Source organism: Stenella coeruleoalba, assembly GCF_951394435.1.
Source record: "Stenella coeruleoalba genome assembly, chromosome: 3".
Taxonomy (NCBI): domain Eukaryota; kingdom Metazoa; phylum Chordata; class Mammalia; order Artiodactyla; family Delphinidae; genus Stenella; species Stenella coeruleoalba.
Genome location: NC_137148.1, coordinates 108,597,387 through 108,617,924, shown reverse-complemented (window position 1 = coordinate 108,617,924; position 20,538 = coordinate 108,597,387). Strand labels below are relative to the sequence as shown.

General features: G+C 39.6%; 1 protein-coding gene across 8 annotated transcripts in view; it reads left to right on the top strand.

The window, feature by feature from the left end:
- The first annotated feature begins 4,072 nt into the window (after positions 1–4,072).
- RAPGEF6 (Rap guanine nucleotide exchange factor 6) overlaps positions 4,073–20,538 on the top strand; it is a 223,374-nt gene continuing 206,908 nt past the window's right edge. For 7 of the 8 annotated variants that reach the window (XM_079917411.1, XM_079917413.1, XM_079917410.1 and 4 more), the window contains exon 1: positions 4,074–4,526. In XM_079917411.1, coding sequence (XP_079773537.1) covers positions 4,458–4,526 — 69 coding nt within the window. In that variant the 5' untranslated portion in view covers positions 4,074–4,457. Of the gene's footprint in view, positions 4,527–20,538 lie in introns of all 8 variants that reach the window. The other variant, XM_079917414.1, reaches the window with a different exon arrangement.

Here is a 20,538-nt window from a genome sequence, read left to right as displayed (position 1 = left end):
GGTGTAGGGGTCGGGTGGCAAGTGGGACCAAACATGAGCTGAAGGTGCACTGGGGGCTGGGGAATTGTAACTCTGAGTGAGAAGGACTTAGGCAGATAGGAAAGGGGGAAGTTGGAGACTGTAATGCTTCTTGTCCTTGCTTTATAGTGCAGACTGTAGACTTGGCCATGTTTGCTGTAGAGTTAAGATTTGAAACTTCCCTAAAGAAAAGAAAATACAGGCAATCCAAAAGAGAGTTGTAAAGAATTTTCTTTTAAATTTTTTAAAAGAAATTTTTAGCAAGAGATTTTTAAATGGATGAAATTTCCATCCATTATTTTTTCAGGAGAACTTCTGGTCTTAAAGCATATGCTCGGGTCAGGGGCTTCTTTCTTGCCAACACCCCAGGATTTGGTCCCCTTATAACGTTTCCTTTAAAAGGGACTCTCCTTTTCGTAAAAGTATGAGCCTAGACCTATCCCTTCATCAGGTTGCAGACAGCTCTCTGCCCAGGTTAGCACTATCTGATTAGACCTCCCCTAGGTATAACTGTATTTAAGGAGAGTATTAAGTTGAAGAGGTTGGAGATTCCTTCCTTTCCAAGTGACCATTGTAACAGGACAGTCCCAAAACATGTCTTTATATTCACCTCAACAGTCAAAGTAAAATTATTGATAAAAGCAGTGTTACCTAAATTGTCTCAAAGGGAATAACCTTGTTGAAGTGTTGTTGTGTAAATATAAAGAAGATATTATTTCCTCAAGAAACTTGTGATGCCACTTTTGTGTCATACATTTGCTTCATCACTCACAAGTCAATACCCTTCACTGTGTTGGAATTAAGATGGGTCAGACCAGTCCAAAACCTGAGTTAGTTTAAAGTAGTTTTCAAACCTGGTTGCATATTAGGAACACCTAGATAGTGTTTGGAAAGTATTAATTCCTAGACCCCACCCTCAAAGATTCTTATTCAGTGATAGAAATTGGGCCAGCAAGTGCTCTTAGTTTTCAACTAGTAGTGACTCAGTTTCCCAGCATACCCCAAATCTGAATTCCTTACTCCATTCTAGGTGCTATTAAAACCAGTGCTCTTAACTTCAGTCTTTTGATGGTTTGCTGTTGTTCTGCAAAGATGGCCATATGATTGTGTGTGCCTAATAAGTATTCAGTTTTGCATAATAGAACAGTTGTCTAGCCAGATATCTTTCTTTGCCATTGGAAAGCAATCAAGTGTCTATCTTTTTAAAAGCAAAATCCCCTCTTAATCACTTAGTCCTTAGATAGATCAATTTGTTCATTTAGCAGATATTGATTGAGCACCTGTTATGTGCTGGGCACGGGTCTGGGTGCCAGGTATAAGTCAGTAAATAACACACACTTTCTCATGAAGTTTACATATTTCCTGCTGGTGGAGGAGATAGACAAAGATATTATGCTGTCAGGTTGTGGTAAGTATAATGACAAAAATTAAGGTAGGGTAAGTAGTTAAGCTACTTTTTTTTTTTAAAGACTTAACCATCTTTTTGTTTTCCTATAATTTAGTAAATTACTTGCATTCAGAACCATTACTTTTTTGTTTCAGATACATGTTAATGTTGGTGAATCCTATCGTAGAGGTTGGCTTTTCTCTGAAAATAGCTATTAGAGCTCTCACTGTCTCCTCACTTTTTTCAGCATACCAAAGCACAATACAGGATAGGAAAGGACAAGATAGATTTTGAAAATATGTTTAAATTTAGGTGTGTATAGTTACTGTGGATATTAATATACTGTTTTTACTGTTGCTGTCTTATAAGGTCTATATTAATGTTACTTTTATAGACTTAATTTTTTCTTGTCAAGTATTATATAAAATTAATAAATGTACACTAATGTAACCATCACTTAGGTCAAGAAGTAAATCATTTTCAGTAATTCAGGATCTCCACCCCTCCTCCATGTGCCCTATCCTGATCGTAATACTCTCCCTTCTCATTTTTGTAAATTCCAACATGATTTTCGTGAACATTTCCTTGCTCTCTTTTAATAGTTTTGTGTATGCATCCCTAAGTGATATACTTTAGTTTTGCTTGTTTGAACTTTGTGTAATTATACCCCATATTTTGTTTTGCTTTTTTTCTATCAACATTATGTTGGAGATTCATTCATGTGCTATGTAGGTGGTATTTCACTGAATGAATATACAGCAATTTACCCATTCTATAGTTGATGGACAATTCGGTTATTTCCAATTTTTGGCTAATATGAACAGTGCCCATTTTTGTTCATCTTTTCTGGGTATTCTTTAGGACATATATCAAGGAGTGGGCTTGCTAGTTTCAGCTTTACGAGATACTTCTTTTTTTTCTAACTGGTTTCCCAATAGACACTTAACTGGCAGTTTGTGAGAGTTCCTGTTGCTCCACATCTTCATGAATACTTAAATGTGATTCTTAATAGTTCTAATAAAAAAAAAGCAGTAAAGGAAAAACCTATCCAATTCTTCAAATTTGAATGTATGCTTTAGAGAAATCACTTCCTAGAGGTAAAGTAATAGAAATAGTAAAGAGTGCCTGGATTGTGCAGGCAACATCCTAAATGCTTCACATAAATTATCTCATGTAATCTTAAGAGAATTCCAAAGCAATAGGTCTTTTACTATTCCCATTTTACGGTTAAGGAAACTGAAGTTTAGAAATATCAAATAACTAAGTCATTTAACTAGAAATGGCCTATTAAAGACAAATACAGATGTTTGCCCCTAAAGTCCAAGCTCGTGGTCATCATGCTTTAATGCCTTTTCCCTCTTTTCAAAATATTGATGTGGCTTTGGAAACATGCTTCAAAAATGGAAGGGATAACTTTTGTGATCTTACGCAGACTTTTGAGAGGATATGTTTATACACAAAAAAATGACGAAAGTGACAATGTCACAATTGTGATCAACTGAAAATTTCCTCCCAGAGTGGCTGAGTCATAACTTCCCTGGTAAGACTTTTGTCCTATACTTAAAAACGAAATGTGCTAATATTATGTTGTAAACTTCAAGTTTGGGCAAGGTTAATGACCAACGGAAAACAAAACCCTTATTAACATCAGCCATCATTACTAGGTCCCTGAAACGGTGAATGTTGCAGCCTGAACTCTCCTTTCCCTTTTGTTACTCTAAAATATAATTTTCTTATTACCATGTCATTAAAAATTAATGTGAATAACGTCATAATCTTAAATCCCTTCGAGTTATTTAGGGAACCATGTCAATTGCTGTAAGAAATACTAAGATGTATTCAGTGGAAAGGACATGCTTATGAAGCTCCAAAGTAAGGAACTGTGTAACCTGTACGGCTTATCTGTACGCTGACATAGGACTGTTTAGAACGATGGATTCTGGAATTCTGTTAGTGACCTTAAGGCAGAAACAGCCTCTGCAGGTGTGTGGCTGCCGCAGAGAGTAGTCGAGATGTTTTTCTTACCAAGGGACTAGTAAATAAATGTTAATTTGCTTTATTCGGCCTGTTGGGAAACAGACTAGTATGTAAAGTGTAGTGAGAGAGCGGTCACTCCTGAGCCAGGCAACCCTAAGGCCCGTTGCCTGAGAAGGGGTTGGGCGGAGGAAAGGCTGTCCTGGGCATTGGTTACGTGAACGTAGTCTAGACTGACTTCGCAAACCAGCAGTAACTCTTGAGCTGGCTGCAGGCACGGTGGCTGCCCACCCCTGCTCAAGGCCACGAAACTTCGGTTCCTCTGCCCTGATGTCAGGGCGTCCGTCTTAGACAAGGCAGGTACTTCTCGGCGGGCCCCTTCCACAACAGATTCGTTTTATTAGAAGACAGGGAAGAGAAGCTATGAACTTCCTTGTTTGCCGAATGGCCGCTTCGACTTCCGCACGTTCTCCCAGGGAGCGGTGTCGGAGTTGCAGACCTGGAGCTCCGCCCCGGGCTTGGCCATGCCCCGAGCTTCCGGATTTTGGAACAAACAGAACTCTCCACCCAGAACACCTGCCGCACGGGTTCGATCCCCAACACGCTATTCTCGTTCAGTAGGTCACAGCGCGTTTTCAGCCCCCCCCCGCACCGGAAACTGGTGCGGCGGAAACCCCAACTCCGAGGCGGATCCCGTGACGGGCTTGGGTGATGTCTCGCGACGTTTCTTCAAATCTCACGAAGAAGGGTTGGAGGAGGCTTCACTGCACCGCCCCAGTTTTTACGTCATTTCAGAGTCACGCCCTTAGGCGTCCGTTTGCGCGCTTGCGCGTGCTGCGCACGCGCACTCGCCTTTCCTCCGCCCCCGCGTGGGCTTCTCTGGCCAGTCGCGCGTGGGTTGAGGCCCTGGGCGGGCCGTGTGAAGGCTTGTTTGCCAAAGCGGGGTCCCCGCCGCAGTCCGGAGCTCCCTTCTTCAGGGGAGGGGGAAAAGGGTGTATCCCCCCCTACCTAGGGTGAATGGGCTGTCGCGTGGGCTGCTAAGGGCAGGCTGGGGAGCACGGGGGCCGGGGCCGCGACCATGAACTCACCCGTGGACCCCGGAGCCAGGCAGGCGCTGAAGAAGAAGCCGCCCGAGCGGACGCCCGAGGTAAGGCCAGCTGGCCCGGCGCGCCTCCCGCTGTCCAACGGACAGCATCCCTCGGTCGGTCCGAAACTTGCGGCAACTGTCCCCTTGTCAGAGCCTCGCACCTGCTGCCAAGGTGTCTGTTCTCTGAGTCCCCGGCCCTGACACGGGCCCTTGTCGCGGGCGGGTGACGACCGTCTTTCCCGCTCGCTGTGCCGCCTTCCCCGCACACCCGTCCTTGCCGGTGACTTCGCAGTGTTTTCGATAAAAAAAGCACCATTACTAAATCGTATTTTCTTAGAGTAAAATGTGGGTCTCGGACTGAGATTGTCCCGTAGATAGGTAGACTATGAAAAATTGTAAGTGAACTATAACAGCCGTGTTATTAAGAAATAACTTCTCTTAAAGTTCTTTGAAATGCTGTTCAATTGCCTAAAGAAAGATAAAGTTTTCAATATCAGTTTAAAACTTTGCATCCAGTCAGATGATGAATTCTGGTGGAGAATTATGCCTATCTGAAGATAAGTTCTGGGGAGGTAGTTTTTTGTGTGTCGCTGGGAAATGTTACAGTATTTTGTGCTTGGATCCAAAACCTGCTGTATTGAGTTAAATGATTTTCACTTGAGCTGAAGGCTGGTGTTCGGGCAAATAACTGAAACCTGTTAACCTTGGCAATCCCTATAGAGGCTTAAATTGGGGGCGGGGGGGGGGGAAGGTTTTCCTTGATTTGGATAAGTTTCCATAATAAGTGGTATGTTTCCTAAACCAAAAAGCAAAAACTAACAACAATGTGAATGGATTGTTGGATTGTCTTGTGTGTAATTGCAATATATAAAATGAAGTACTTTGGTTAGTTCTTCCTAAGTCACTTTTGTGTTTTTCAGATTAATAATGTTTTGCATAGTAAGTCTCAGTAATTTGGGCTGACCTTTTGTGACATGATATTAGTCAAGCTGTAATTGTAGCTGCTGGGTCAGACTTTGTTATTGGAAATCCTGATCTTTGCATAGAAACAAAGCAAATTCTACCACTTTCCACAGTCCTCTTTTTAAGACCTGCATTTGTAATCCCATGTGTCTTAATTTTCCTCTGATAATTCTTGAGGTCATTGTGAGTTAATTGTGAGTTAATTGAAAACATTCACTTTGAACAGGTGACTCTACCATAGTTTTAATATCATTAGAAAGTATCATACAAGGCTTACAATGTATAATGTAGGTTTTACTTTTAAGTATTACTTATGATAAATTCACATTTTAATGGGAAGATCCTAATTTTCTTTAATAACAGAATTACCTACTTTGAAATTGCTTATTTTTGAGCTTTAGGAAAATTTCTAAACTGTTCACAAAGTTATGGTGGCCAGTGTGTGCTGTGTAAGTACTTTATCTTGTTTTACTGGAACAGCAGCGTTGTTTAAGGAAATGCTAAACAGCTGCCCACAGTACACAGACTGGAGCTCTGACATCTAGCAGCATAACTTGTTAACTGCTTGAATCACTGGCAGTGCTTTTTAAACTTTTATTTATTGATTTATTGGTTGATTGATTGCCACACCACGTGGCTTGTGGGATCTTAGTTCCCCCACCAGGGATTGAACCCGGGCCCTTGGCAGTGAAAGCGTGGAGTCCTAACTCCTGGACTGCCAGGGATGTCCCATCATTGGCAGTGCTTTTGAATGAGTGTAGAATTTGTTCGGGGTACAGAAGTATCAATAAAGAAGTGATAAATTGAATCCTAGTGTTGAGCTATTTGTGATAAATAATTTGATGAAATTCTCATAGGGTCATGCCTGCTTTCAGAAGATCCTTATTCTTTTTAGTGGACTCTTAAGGGTCTATTATAAATATATTCACTCAACAATTATTTGTTGAAAGCTTACCAGTTCAAGGCACTATTTTGTGCACTAGGATGTATCAGTGAACAAAACAGGCATGCCCTATTGGTGTTTACATTCTAACAAGAGAGAGGGGAGTAGGCAGATAAATATAATAAACAAGTATGTTACATAATATGTTAGCTGATAATTGCTAGTTAAAGAGCAGGATAAAGGAATTGGAAGTAAGGGACAAGGACTGGGTGCAATTTAAGGTAGTCGGTGTCCTGGTTGAGATGAATTTTGATTAAAGTCTGATTCATGTGATAGAGTTAGCCATGGGGATATATGGGGAAATAGCTTTCCAAGTAGTCATAGTCATTGCAAAAGTTCTAAGATGAGAACGTGTCTGATGCATTCAAGGAATAGCAAGGAGCTCTGAGTGACTGGAGAAGAGTGGTAAGAGATGAAGTCAGAGAGGTGATAGTGGTGGTGTAGGATGGAGCTTATCATGCAGGACTTTCTAAATTGTAAATTCTTTGACTTTTACTTTGAGTGAAAGAGGGTTTTGTTTTCCACCAAAATGTTTTGAAGCAGAGGAACAATGTTATCCTAGTTTTTAAGCATCCTCTGGCTGCTTGCTGGGTTGAGAATAAACTGTGTGGGAGCAAGGGTAGAAAGAAACAGGAACATCAGTTAGAGGTTATCACATTAAAGCAGGGAAGAGATCATAACTCAGAGTAAAGTGATAGTAATGCTGGTGGTGAGTAGTAGTCAATTATGGAAACAGGATTTAGCCCACAGGATTTGCTAATGGATTAGATTGTGCTTTGAGGAAGAAAAAAAATCGAACATGATTTCAAGGTTTTTGGCCGAATAACTGGAGTGTTGGAGTTACCATTGAAGAGAGTTTGAGCTGCCATCAAAGAGACTGGGAAGGGCTTCCCTGGTGGCGCAGTGGTTGAGAGTCCGCCTGCTGATGCAGGGGACCCGGGTTCGTGCCCCGATCCGGGAAGATCCCACATGCCGCGGTGTGGCTGGGCCCTTGAGCCATGGCCGCTGAGGGTGTGCGTCCGGAGCCTGTGTTCTGCAACGGGAGAGGCCACAGCAGTGAGAGGCCCGCGTACCGCAAAAAAAAAAAAAAAAAAAAAAAGAGACTGGGAAAGCTGCAGGAGGAGTAGTTTTGGGGAGGGGAGTGGATCAGAAATTCAGTTTTGAATATGTCACATTTGAAATGTCTGCTAGAAATGTCAAGTAAGGAGTTGCGTATACAATTTATAATTATTTCTAAAGAGAAGACTGGGTTGGAAGTAGAAATTTTATAGTTATTAGCTTACAGATAATGTCGAAAGTCAGGAGACTAGATGAAATTACCGAAGTAGTGAGTGTACATGGGAATAGAAGAGGACCAAAGACAGTGCCCTGGGGCACTTGATCACTACAAGGTCAGGGGAGAAGAGCAGAAACCAGCAAAGGAGAAGGCATGGGAGCAAACAGTGCAGGAGAAGAAAAACTAGGATAGAGTGGTGCTGTCCTGGAAGCTAAGCCAATAAAGTGTGTAATAGAAGGGGATAAAGCATTGATTCAGCTTATTTTTCCTTGAATACGTACTGGGTACAAAGCATTATAAAAAATATACAAATAGATAAGAATCAGTGTCTTATAATCTTGTAATCAGATGTTTGCATCATATAATTAATGAATAAAGAACTCTTCTGTTTGTTTCTGGGACAAAATTAATGGTTCTTTTATTTTGACCCATCTGTTGTCCTTACATGAAACTATCAACTCAAGCATAATCCTAGTGAGCCAGACACTGAGAATGGAAACTTTCGTAAAGTATGCCATTTAGAACTGTGTTCTAACACAGTTTTTACTTTTCTGGCCATTTCTCCTACTGTGTAGATTCAGCTTCCACAGCACATTATCTTTCCTGAGCTAGTTCTCTGATTTCCTTTCCCACCTTACAAAGATCTTTTTTTTTTTTAAATGGAAAATTTTAGACTTAAATACTCTGGGGGAAGCTAAGTGCTCTAAAGCAAGAAAAGCTGTTAAGGTACTCATTTTGAGTCGTTATGCCAAAATTAAAGATGCCACAGTCAAAACTGAGACCTTGAATTTGGCTTTTTCTCAACTCAGTCCATATTCATTGCCATTCTTTTTTTTTTTTTTTTTTTTTTTTTTTGGCAGTAAGCGGGCCTCTCACCGCTGTGGCGTCTCCCGTCGCAGAGCACAGGCTCCGGACGCGCAGGCTCAGCGGCCATGGCTCACGGGCCCAGCCGCTCCGCGGCATGTGGGATCCTCCTGGACCGGGGCACGAACCTATGTCCCCTGCATTGGCAGGCGGACTCTCAGCCACTGCGCCACCAGGGAAACCCTCAGTGCCATTCTTTCTCTGTAATCTTTCTTTTTTACCTCGGAGTGAACACCTTATTTCTCTTATATTTCTGTCTCTAAGTGCTTAATACCATGTTTTGTGCATATTAAATGATCAATAAATATGTTAAAGAGAACAAAATTTAGAATTAATTTTTTAAAGTCCTCATGTTAAAAAGATAATACTTCTGTTCATTAGAATTGCTGATTTTGTACATCCTGGGTGGTCTCATTCTGCACCGTGACTTCAGTTAATTTTTATAGGCTGACACCTAGGTCTGTATAGCGCATGTTACCCCCTTCCATGTGCTTCAGATTCATATATCTAACCAGTAAATTGTCCTCCAGGTTCTTCAATCACTAGTCTCAAATTGAAACCATCATCATTCCTCCTCTTTAATATTCTGCTGGTGACTGCCCCAGTTGCTCAATCCAGAAATTAGTGTTTTTACTCTTGATTCCCCCTGCTGTCTTCCTCTCTATATCTAACTGGTCACTAAATCTTGTTTGATTTTACATCTTGAATCTCTCTCTTCCTATCCAGCTGTACTACCCAGTACAGTACTAACTGTACTACTAGTTCACACTTTTATCGTTTCACCCCTGATGTTTTGCTTGAGTCTTTTTATTTATTGTCATATTATTGCTAGAGTGATCTTTCTAATACTCGGGTCTGATCATCTTCTATTCTTGCTCAGAATTTAATTATTTCCCACTGCCTAGATAGCTTAGCAATATACGTTATCATCCAGATCATTTTTGAGAATTAAAAGAGGTGGGTTAATATTTATACCAGGAAAACAGATTAAAGGTCTGTCTCCAGCAAATTGAGATGTATGGTTACCTTACGCAGATGATAACATTAATTTATCCATTCAGTTAACAGATGATATGTTAGGCACAATACTAAAAGCCAAGGTAGTAGAGAGAAATTGGACATGGTCCCTATTCCTCAGTGACTTAGGAGACTGACATGAAAACATTAGTAAAATGTTAAGGTTACTAGTGACAAAGGTATGGATAGGGTACTTTACAACTGCAAGTGGGGAAAGGACAGGCTTCTTGGAGGAGCCTTAAATTAAAGCTTAGATATCGTGAATAGCTGTCTGGATGATATCCAGAAGGGAGGTCATTCCAGGCAGCGAGCAGCAGGAGCAAAGGCACTAATGGTGACAAGCCAGGTACATTTGTAGAACAAGAAGCCAGTCTGTAAGGCTAGAGCATGCATTCCCAATGGGGATGATGTCATCCCCAAAGGGACAAAAATTAGGTCTTCTGGGGGGAGTGAAAATAAAATCTTAGGTATTACTATGGTTTGTGTAGTAATATCTACACAAAACTCATCCCTACCAGACAAAGTCTTATTCCTTAATATTTAATTGGAGATGGGGTGGCAATTATGAAAAATACTCTTTGGAGGGATGTGATAATGAAAAAAGGTTGCAAAACACTGGGATAGTTAGTGTATGGGGTGTTTGTGTGTGTAAGGCAATGGTACATCGTGGTAGATGTTAAATGTTGAAGCTGGGTATAATAGCAGGATTGGATCATTTCAGGGATTTGGACTGGATGTTGTAAATAAAGGAGAACTATTGGAGGGTTTAAAGCCCAGAAATAAGATCAGTTTTACAAAGATTACTCTGTGGGCATTGTTGAAGATGTAGGGGGGGGCAGGGGGTGGGTCGGGAAGGGCACAGGCCGGCTACCTTTGAGGCTGGGTGGTTTACAGTAGGATGAACAAATAACATTTTGTCCAAACCACGATATTTTTCTGTGTGAAAGGCAAGACTGTTAATGATTATATCAGGATAACCGGGAAATCAGGAGATACGGATCTGGTTATAGGAAACAAATGCAGTAGTTCAGGAGTGAGATAAGGTAGCAGAATATTTGATAGTGGAATAGTGAGGAAGTAAAATTGGCCCAACATGGTCACTGGTTGAAACGGGAATTTGTACATCCCACCAGAGTTTTTTTTTTTTTTAACTTTGAAATTGACTGTAATACACATACTGTAAAGTCCGCATGATTTTACATATAAACCAGCTTAATTTTCACAAATATATTTAGCTACCATGCAAATCATGATATAGAATATAACCAGCACTCCAGAAACTCCCCCTTTGCCCCTCCCAATCAGTACCCTTTCCCAAAGGAAACTGTTCTGACATCTTTCACCATAAATTAGTTCTGCCTGTTTTTGAATTTCATTTGAGTGGAATCATACAGTGTGTATTCTTTACAGCAACCAAGGGGACTATGAAGCTATCTTGGTTCTTTGCATTTTACCTCTGGACTGGACTTTGAAGCTCCTCTCTTGGCTTTCCTTGATCTTCATGTACTTATCCTTTTTTATACCGTGACTCACCTACCCTTTTGGATTGGCCACCTCATTCTGTCCAAGCCTACTCTTGTGGTAACTGCCTCAAACCCCAAATGCTGCACTTGAGGCAAAGATATACTCTGTCCTTATATTCTTCTCAAGTGTCTGCAATAGCTCTGGGGCAAATCTGGCAAAACTTTTCTGTCTTTTGCTTGTTGGGACAGACTTGGGTTGGGTCTGTTCAGAGTAATGCAAAAGTTCAGATAATTTCTGAATTTCTCATTTGAGTAACTGTGTATAAGAGTACGTTATTAAAGAGCAGAATTAGGCTAGAAAGAGAGTTCAGTTTTGGAAAGGGTTTGAGGCTCTCTACAGGAGACACAGATAGAGATGTTCAGTAAGCATTTGGAGCTTCAGGTCAAACCAGGTTATGGATCTGAGTTGGTCTGAGAGTCTACAGCGTATGGATCATAGGTGAAGTCATGGGATTGGTAGGAATACTCAGAGTGAGAAAACTAAGTGAGAATAGAAGGGCAGACCCTTTGGGTGCTCTAATATTAAAGGGATGGGGGAAGGAAAAGAAAACGGCCAAAGAGAATGAAAAGAAATTGTTTATAGAGGTAGAAGGAGAACAGAAAAGTAGTGTTATAGGAGGACATTTCATAGAGAAATCCCTAATCATTAATATCAGGTACTATAGAGAGTTCAAGCAAGGTGAGGACTCATAAATTCTTCGGGTTGCATCCATCAGAATGGTTTCAGTGGACTGAATACAGAGCCTGACTGCAGTGGATTAAAGTGAGAATCAGACCCAAGAAAGTGAAGGCAGTAAGTTTACTGTTTGTGAGTTTGGCTCTGAGGGGAATGGGAAAGATGTGAAGTCCTCCATTATCTTCTGCCTTATCGACCCCCACCCCCAAACACATGCATTTTAAACTACTTATATAAATATCCTAACACAGTACTTTTTAAAAAAAATTTTTTATTGGAGTAAAGTTGCTTTACAGTGTTGTGTTTCTGCTGTATAGCGAAGTGAATCAGTTATATGTATACATATATCCCCTCTGTTTTAGATTTCCTTCCCATTTAGGTAACCACAGAGCATTGGGTAGAGTTCCCAGTGCTATATAGTAGGTTCTCATTAGTTATCTGTTTTATACATAGTAGTGTATGTATGTCAATCCCAATATCCCAGTTCATCCTACCCTCCCCCTTCCCCCCTTGGTATCCACAAGTTTGTTCTCTACATCCGTGTCTCTACTTCTGCTTTGCAAATAAGTTCATCTGTACCATTTTTCTAGGTTCCACATATAAGCGATATTATACGATATTTGTTTTTCTCTTTCTGACTTACTCTGTATGACAGTCTCTAGGTCTATCCACATCTCTGGAAATGGCACTATTTCGTTCATTTTTATGGCTGAGTAATATTCCATTGTATGTATGTACCACATCTTCTGTATCTTTTTGAATTATGGTTTTCTCTGGGTATATGCCCAGGAATGGGATTGCTGCATAATATGGTAGTTCTATTTTTAGTTTTTAAGGAGCCGCCATACTGTTCTCCATAGTGGCTGTACCAATTTACATTCCCACCAACGGTATAGAAGGGTTCCCTTTTCTCCACACCCTCTCCAGCATTTATTGTTTGTAGATTTTTTGATGATGGCCATTCTGCCTGGTGTGAGGTGATACCTCATAGTAGTTTAGATCAATAGAAAAGGATAGAAAGTCCAGAGATAAACCCACGCACCTATGGTCACCTAATCTATGACAAAGGAGGCAAGAATATACAATGGAGAAAAGATAATCTCTTCTATAAGTCGTGCTGGGAAAACTGGACAGCTACATGTAAAAGTACGAAATTAGAACACTCCCTAACACCGTACACAAAAATAAAATTAAAATGGATTAAAGACCCAAATGTAAGGCCGGACACTATAAAACTCTTAGAGGAAAACATAGGCAGAACATTCTTTGACATAAATCGCAGCAAGACCTTTTTGACCCACCTCCTAGAGTAATGAAAATTAAAAAAAAATAAATGGGACCTAATTAAACTTAAAAGCTTTTTCACAGCAAAGGAAACCATAAACGAAATGAAAAGACAACCCTCAGAATGGGAGAAAATATTGGCAAACAAAGAGACCGGCAAGGGAATAATCTCCAAAATATACAAACAGCTCATGCAGCGCAATATCAAAAAACAACCCACTGAAAAAATGGGCGGAAGACCTAAATAGACATTTCTCCAAAGAAGACATAGAGATGGCCAACAAACACATGAAAAGATGCTCAATATCACTAATTATTAGAGAAATGTAAATATCCTAACACAGTACTTTTCAACCTGGGCTACGTATGTTTTTCAACCTGGGGAATTTTTTTTTTTAATGCCCAGGCCCACCCTTCATTTCTTGAATTAGAACCTTCTGGAATGGAGTATCAAGCATTGGTATTTATAGAAGGCTCCTTAAGTAATTCTAATATATAGACAGAGATTAGAAGCATTGTCCATTGTGCCATATTCTTTCTGTGTGGTTTATATAGGATGGGAAAGTGTTTAGGGCCCTGGAATTTGGATTTGGATTTGGACAAGCCTACTTCATATCTGGGCTCTAGCACTGAGAATTTGAGTGACCCTAGGAAAGTTACCTAACTTTAAGATTGAATATCTTTGGGGGATTGTTACGTGGACTGAATAAGATAATATATGTAAGTATTTATTTAGCAAAGTACCAGTCATAATGAGCACTCAATAAATGTAGCCATACATATTAGTTTGTTATTTCCTTTGTCTAGAACACCATCCTCTCATTTGACAAATCCAGACTCCTCACTGAAATCTCATCTTCCACTCCTTCTCTGTGTCCCTTCCTCTGCCATAGCAGTTACTGTACTGTGTTATGATTACTAGCATGTTTGTCTCTCTGGCTGGACTGTAAGCTCCTTGAAGACAGTGACTATTTCCTTACTTCCCAGTTTCCATCATGCAATACTTGTTACATAGTAGGTAGCCAAATATTTGTAGCGCAAATGACTTTAAAGAGAAAAGGAATCTGAAAAATACTGTTCCCCTATTTTTCTAGTAGTGATTTTTGTTGGTCTGATACTTGACGTGCTGGGGAAAAAAGACTGATGAAGTTTGGCACAATGGCAAAATTTGCCATTAATATCCTCTTATTAAAATAAGAATAATGTACAATTACCATAAAGAAACTATGTGTTTTACCTGGCAGTTCTTCAGAGACAGTTCAGAGAGAGGAACTTAAGTCATACCTTGAAACAGGAACTTCTTTTTTATATGGCTTTGAAACACATTTCCAGTTTTAACTGCAATGCCAGTTTTAACTTTTCATGTGTTTTTAACCAGGTGGCTTAAAACTTCTGCTGGGCAAATATTTCATGCTCAGCTAGATGTTAATGTAATTGCCTATTCACAATCCAGAAAAGGGTTTTGTTAAAAAACAAACAAAAAATAGCTTATTTTTGTTACCAAAAGTTAAAGAGGGAACTTGGACTGAAAGAATGTAAACTTTAGTATTCTTGTAATTATTTGTTAATCTATTTCAGAATTTAGAGTATTGGTTTTTAAGTGTACACTTGTAGAGATTTTTTCTTAATTGGCGAAAATGTACCATTGTACTTGGAGTCGTTTTTGAGTGAGTCACTGTGTGCATCCTTGAGGGTGGCAGAACAAAGATTCTGTTGTGCTTTTCCACAGCAGATGCACATTCAGAGGGTTCCTTGGAAAATAAGAGAACTTATTTATGCTTCTGGGCCCCTCTGACCTTCATTTGTAAGCTAAACTGTATAGAAAGGGAATACTAGATCTGGATGGGGCCTTTATTAGACGGTTCTTTTGCATGACACCTCATTTTACATGTATTGGAGATTCCCAACGAGAAAAAAAACTGGCCATTCAGGAGTTTAGATACCATAAAATCTTGTTTTTGAGAGATGAGGATCTTCCCTGAGAGAGAATTCTGCAAAGAGGAGGAGCAGCCAGGCATGGTGAACTTGACTGACAAAGTCATGTTCTTTGAAAGGGATGTAGGATTGTGAGCTCTGTAACATTGTAGTTATCATTTGGCTTTACCTTGAACTGGCCTGTATAAACTGAGGTCTCGCTGTAAATAAAAACTGAATGAGCCACTTTATTAAGAACTTGAGGTTATGGAGGCATAAGCAGCCCCCATTTGATGTTCACTACTACCAGACATTCTCCACTACTTTGCCCCAAACTGAAATTTTGGCAGCCCTAGGGCTTCTGGCTTTGACATGTGGCAGAGGCAGTGGGACTCGTTGGACAGGACACTTAGTACATAGCAGAAGTAGCAGCACCACCTAGCATGTATTTGTGAACGTATGTATATGTAGCTCTTCCAAAAATACTTTAGCTGATGGTTCAAGAGCTAGTGAAATGGGTTGCATACAGATAAAGGAACTGAACTTGAGAGAGGTAAAATGTCTTGCTCAAGGTCACATGATTCATCAGTCACTTCCTCAGTCCAGTAGTGCCCCACTGCTTTCTCTTTATCAGTGAACTTTAGGTTACATTTTAAGCTTTGAACTGTGTTTTTTTACTGACATCTATATAGAGGCCTAATATTTTCCTAAATAAATGTCTCTCATTTAATTGTGACTGTAGTATATGAAGTATAATACTTTAAGGTGCCTGTGTCAATTTAATGGAAGTTTATAATTCTCAAGTTTTGTGTAGAATGAAAACAGGTGTGCTTGATATGTGATTTTTTTTTTTTTATACCATTCTGTTTTATAACTTGTTTTCAGAGGATGGTAGCCTGTTCTAGTTTGGTTTCTTAAAAGCATTCATTTAATACGAGAAGGCTTCATCATAGTATATTTTTTAGAAAAGAGTTTATAAGTGTCACAAGTGGCAACTGAAGTTTGGATTGCTTATGAGCTCCTTAAATGACTCTCTGAGGCAGAGTTGAATGCATGCTTTTTTTGTGGAAGACTGCCTGATGAATGTGTGGTAAATATTTTTAAAGTCCTGTTTTTAAGTGCTAGGGATAAAAGATTAAAGTTCTTAGGGGAGGAGATGGGCAAGTACACAGACAAAATACAGCCTGGTTAAGTACTGTGATAGTTGCACATATCAGGTGCTCAGCAGTTTTGTAGGAGGGCTGTTGGGAGACAGGAGTAAAGGGTAGGTAGGTGTCATTCAAATTGTTTTAGAAAAGGGAACCCTGACATGAGTATAGATTTGAATATATAAAAGTTAGGTGAAGAAGGAACAATGTGTGTTTCCTGAAAAGGGAACAGCATTTTCCAAGGCCACAAGATGAGCTTGGTATGAACGTGCAAGTTGCCTGTGTAGCTGGAACATTGGGACAAGAATAAGTAGTAAAATAGGTGAGGCTGCAGGCATGGTCAGGATCCAGAACATGAAGGGCTGTGTTCTCCTTGTTAAGGAGTTTGCATTTTCTTTTTAGAAAGATCACTCTGGCAGCACTCTGAAGAATGGATTACAGGGGGCCAGACTAGAGGCAAGAAGGCTGTTTTCTGTTATCCAGTAAGAAATAATGAATCCCTAAATTGCTCCAGATGAGATGAGCAGAGATGTTTAGAAAGTAGGATTGATAGATTTCCTACCAGAGCCATTGAAGGTGAGTACTGTCACCTAAATCAGGGAACTGAGGAGCAAGACACAGCTAGGGATGCAGATAATCAGTTTAACTTTGGATATTTGCACTTGAGTTGCTGAGGAGTCACCCAGGTGAAAGTGTTCAGTGTGCAGTAGAAAGTGTAGGTTGTTTATTACTTCTCCATTAATTAGCTGGTATTCTGTATAGAAGAACTTTCCCCACTTGCCCCTCTCCTCTTTCTCTAAAAAAAAAATCACTGAATTCAAGGATTATTTTTGTATTTTTAATATTGTCATTGTTCTTTTTGATTCTTAGGTTGCCCCAACTTTAGCCACTGGGAGCCTTTTCTAAGTCAGCTCCTTTTGGCGTGAGCCAGTAGTCTTTAAGTAATACTTTACTTTCTGGCCCAAAAAGGTGTTCCAGGCTTTTACTTTCCTTGCTCTACTACTGAAATCAGCCGTTTATGGGATTGGCCAAAAAGTTCGTTCGGTGTTTTCCGTAAGATGGCTCGCTTAGTTGTCTTTATCTTCATGTGAAACAATTTTGTTAGATTGTATTGTGATAGCTGTCATGTCAGCGTGCATTTTTAAAAAAACATCAAAATTGGTGAATTTTTGTGTAGCCATTTTAATATTGAAGATGGAAGAAAACAACTTTTTTGGCATATTATGCTTTTATTCTTTAAAGAAAGGTAAAAACACAACTGAAACACAAAAAAAGATTTGTGCAGTGTATGGAGAAGGTGCTGTGGCTGATCGAACATGTCAAAAGTGGTTTGCGAAGTTTGGTGCTGGAGATTTCTTGCTGGACGATGCTCCACGGTCAGGTAGACCAACTGAAGTTGATAGCGATCAAATCGAGACATTAATTGAGAACAATCAACGTTATACCATGCTGGAGATAGCCGACATATTCAAGATATCCAGATCTTAAGCACTGAAAATCATTTGCACCAGCTTGGTTATGTGAATCACTTTGATGTTCCACATATAAGTTAAGCGAAAAAAATCTTCTTGACTGTATTACCGTATGCGATTCTCTACTTAAACATAATGAAAATGTTCCGTTTTTAAAACAAATTGTGATGGGAGATGAAAAGTGGATACTGTACAATAATGTGGAGCAGAAGAGATCATGGGGCAAGCTAAATGAACCACCACCAACCACACCAGAGGCCAATCTTCATCCAAAGAAGGTGATGTTGTGCATATGGTGCGATTGGAAGGGAGTCCTCTCTTATGAGCTCCTTCCAGGAAACCAGAAATTCCAACAAGTACTGCTCCCAGTTAGACCAACTGAAAGCGGCACTCAACGAAAAGCATCCAGAATTAGTCAACAGAAAGTGCATTATCTTCCATCAGGATACCACGAGACCACATGATTTCTTTTATGACCAGGCAAGAACTGTTATAGCTTGGCTGGGAAGTTCTGATTCATCTGCCGTGTTCACCAGACATTGGCACCTTCAGATTTCCATTTATTTCGGTCTTTACAAAATTCTCTTAATGGAAAAAAATTCCATTTCCTGGAAGACTGTAAAAGGCACCTGGAACAGTTCTTTGCTCAAAAAGATAAAAAGTTTTGGGAAGATGGAATTATGAAGTTGCCTGAAAAATGGCAGAAGGCAGTGGAACAAAACAGTGAATACATAGTTCAACAAAGTTCTTGGTGAAAATGAAAAATGTGTATTTTATTTTTACTTAAAAGCCGAAGGAACTTTTTGGCCAACCGAATATCTGAGGAACCTGGGTTCCTTTTAGTAGGAAATGGTATTTAGAATCCATGGTCTGGGCTTCAGGTGTGGTAAGTGTTATATAGCCCTTTATTGCCATTTTGCAGAAAAAATTTACACCTTCACGGATGATAAAACCAATGGAATGGAGTTCTGTGTTTAATGTATGGGCTTGTTAACTTGGAGATATTGTTGAAAATCTTTAAAATAGCTTTAATTGTCTGCTGAACATAATTTAACCTTTGTTTTGTAATTTTGTAATACACATTTGTTACCATGTGATAGTGTCCATGCTATACATTTAATAGGTATTATTTTATTTTATGTTTAAAAGGAAGCAGTTTGTCATTCCTATTGTACAAAAAATAAATGTTAAGCAGATTATCCAATGTTACATGGTTAGTAATTGATAGAGGCAGAATTTGAAACCACAGCTGTCTCCACAGTCCAAGTTTTTAACCACACTGTTAGGCTGAAGGCAGCCTAACGATAATTTGGGGAAGATTCTTCAGCATAAGTTTTGATTATACAACTACAGCTGCAGAATATGTATATCTTGGGATTGAATCTGTACTAACCATAGAGATCCATCCTGAGAGTTTTTTAATTGTTAAAATTGCTGGGATAACGAGTAAAATATCTTGGTTAATGAGTGTTTTAGATACTTGATGTTGTATTGAAAGTTATATGTGATGACTTAAGCCTATCATAGGTAAGAAATAAACTAGTTTTAGACTTTGAGAAACAAAAAATTCAGAATTGCTCTAAGCATTCCACTTTGAGTTTTCCAAGTTTTGGTTGGTTTTATAAGCATGTGTAGAGCAGCAGTCAGCCGAATTGAGAGATGGAGTTGCTGAGAGAAGCGTACTGCTTGGTACAGTGTTGACGAAGGGGTTAGAAATCCCAAAGTGCTTAATTAGAAGTGTATACTTAGCAGAATTATTAATTCCTCATACATACAGAGCTGCAAATATGAATTGAATATTTCATTTAACAGTGAAATTGAAAAGTCATAGAATATGCCTACAGTAAATGCATTAGGTATGGATCACTTGAAGGGCAGTTTGTAGGATGGCAGTGGTCACCCCCACCTCAGCTTACCTTCACTTATGTAACTGACTGGCTGAGAGGGTATGGCTGATATGTTTTAGGAAGCACTGAGTCATCACCGCTTCCTCACCTTCTTTTTGCCCAAGTAGAACTTATTATTTTTATTCTCTAATCCTGAGTTGGTATTTGTTCTTCTAATACCCCTGGATAATTTCTGCAGTATTTTGTAGTTACAGAACCAGTGGCTGATCTAGGTGTTACTGATCTGGAATGTCATAAATTCTGAGTTTTTTCATCTTCCTCATGATTTCCCTCTTTCACGTTGAGTAGAGCAGCTTTCAAGTGCACACTAAATAATTAACGTCACTTTGAATATAGCATTTAAATTTTTTATTACCAAGAAATATCTGCAAGACTTCCAGTCTGCCTCTGTCAGGGTTGTTTGTTTGTTTGTTTTGGCTTTCTATAATAGCTTTTATTGATCTTGGACATACCAAAAGCCTAACAGATAGTGCAGTACCTTTAGCCTGTCTCAGAGATAATTGGTACAGAAACCACAAGAAACCTGTTTCTTTTTTTTTTTTCCAGGCAGGAATTAACACTTTTTTTTTTTTTTTAAACATCTTTACTGGAGTATAATTGCTTTACAATGGTGTGTTACTTTCTTCTGTATAACAGAGTGAATTACCTATATGTATACACATATCCCCATATCCCCTCCCTCTTGCGTCTCCCTCCCACCCTCCCTATCCCACCCCTCTAGGTGGTCACAAAGCACCGAGCTGATCTCCCTGTGCTCTGTGGCTGCTTCCCACTAGCTATCTGTTTCACATTTGGTACTGTATATATATCCATGCCACACTCTCATTTCGTCCCAGCTTACCCTTCCCCCTCCCCGTGTCCTCAAGTCCATTGTCTATGTCTGTGTCTTTATTCCTGTCCTGCCCATAGGTTCTTCAGAACCATTTTTTTTTAAGATTCCATATATATGTGTTAGCATACGGTATTTGTTTTTCTCTTTCTGACTTACTTCACTCTGTATGACAGTCTCTAGGTCCATCCACCTCACTGCAAATAACTCAATTTCGAAGAAACCCCTTTCTAAGACCAGCATTACACAGTCAACA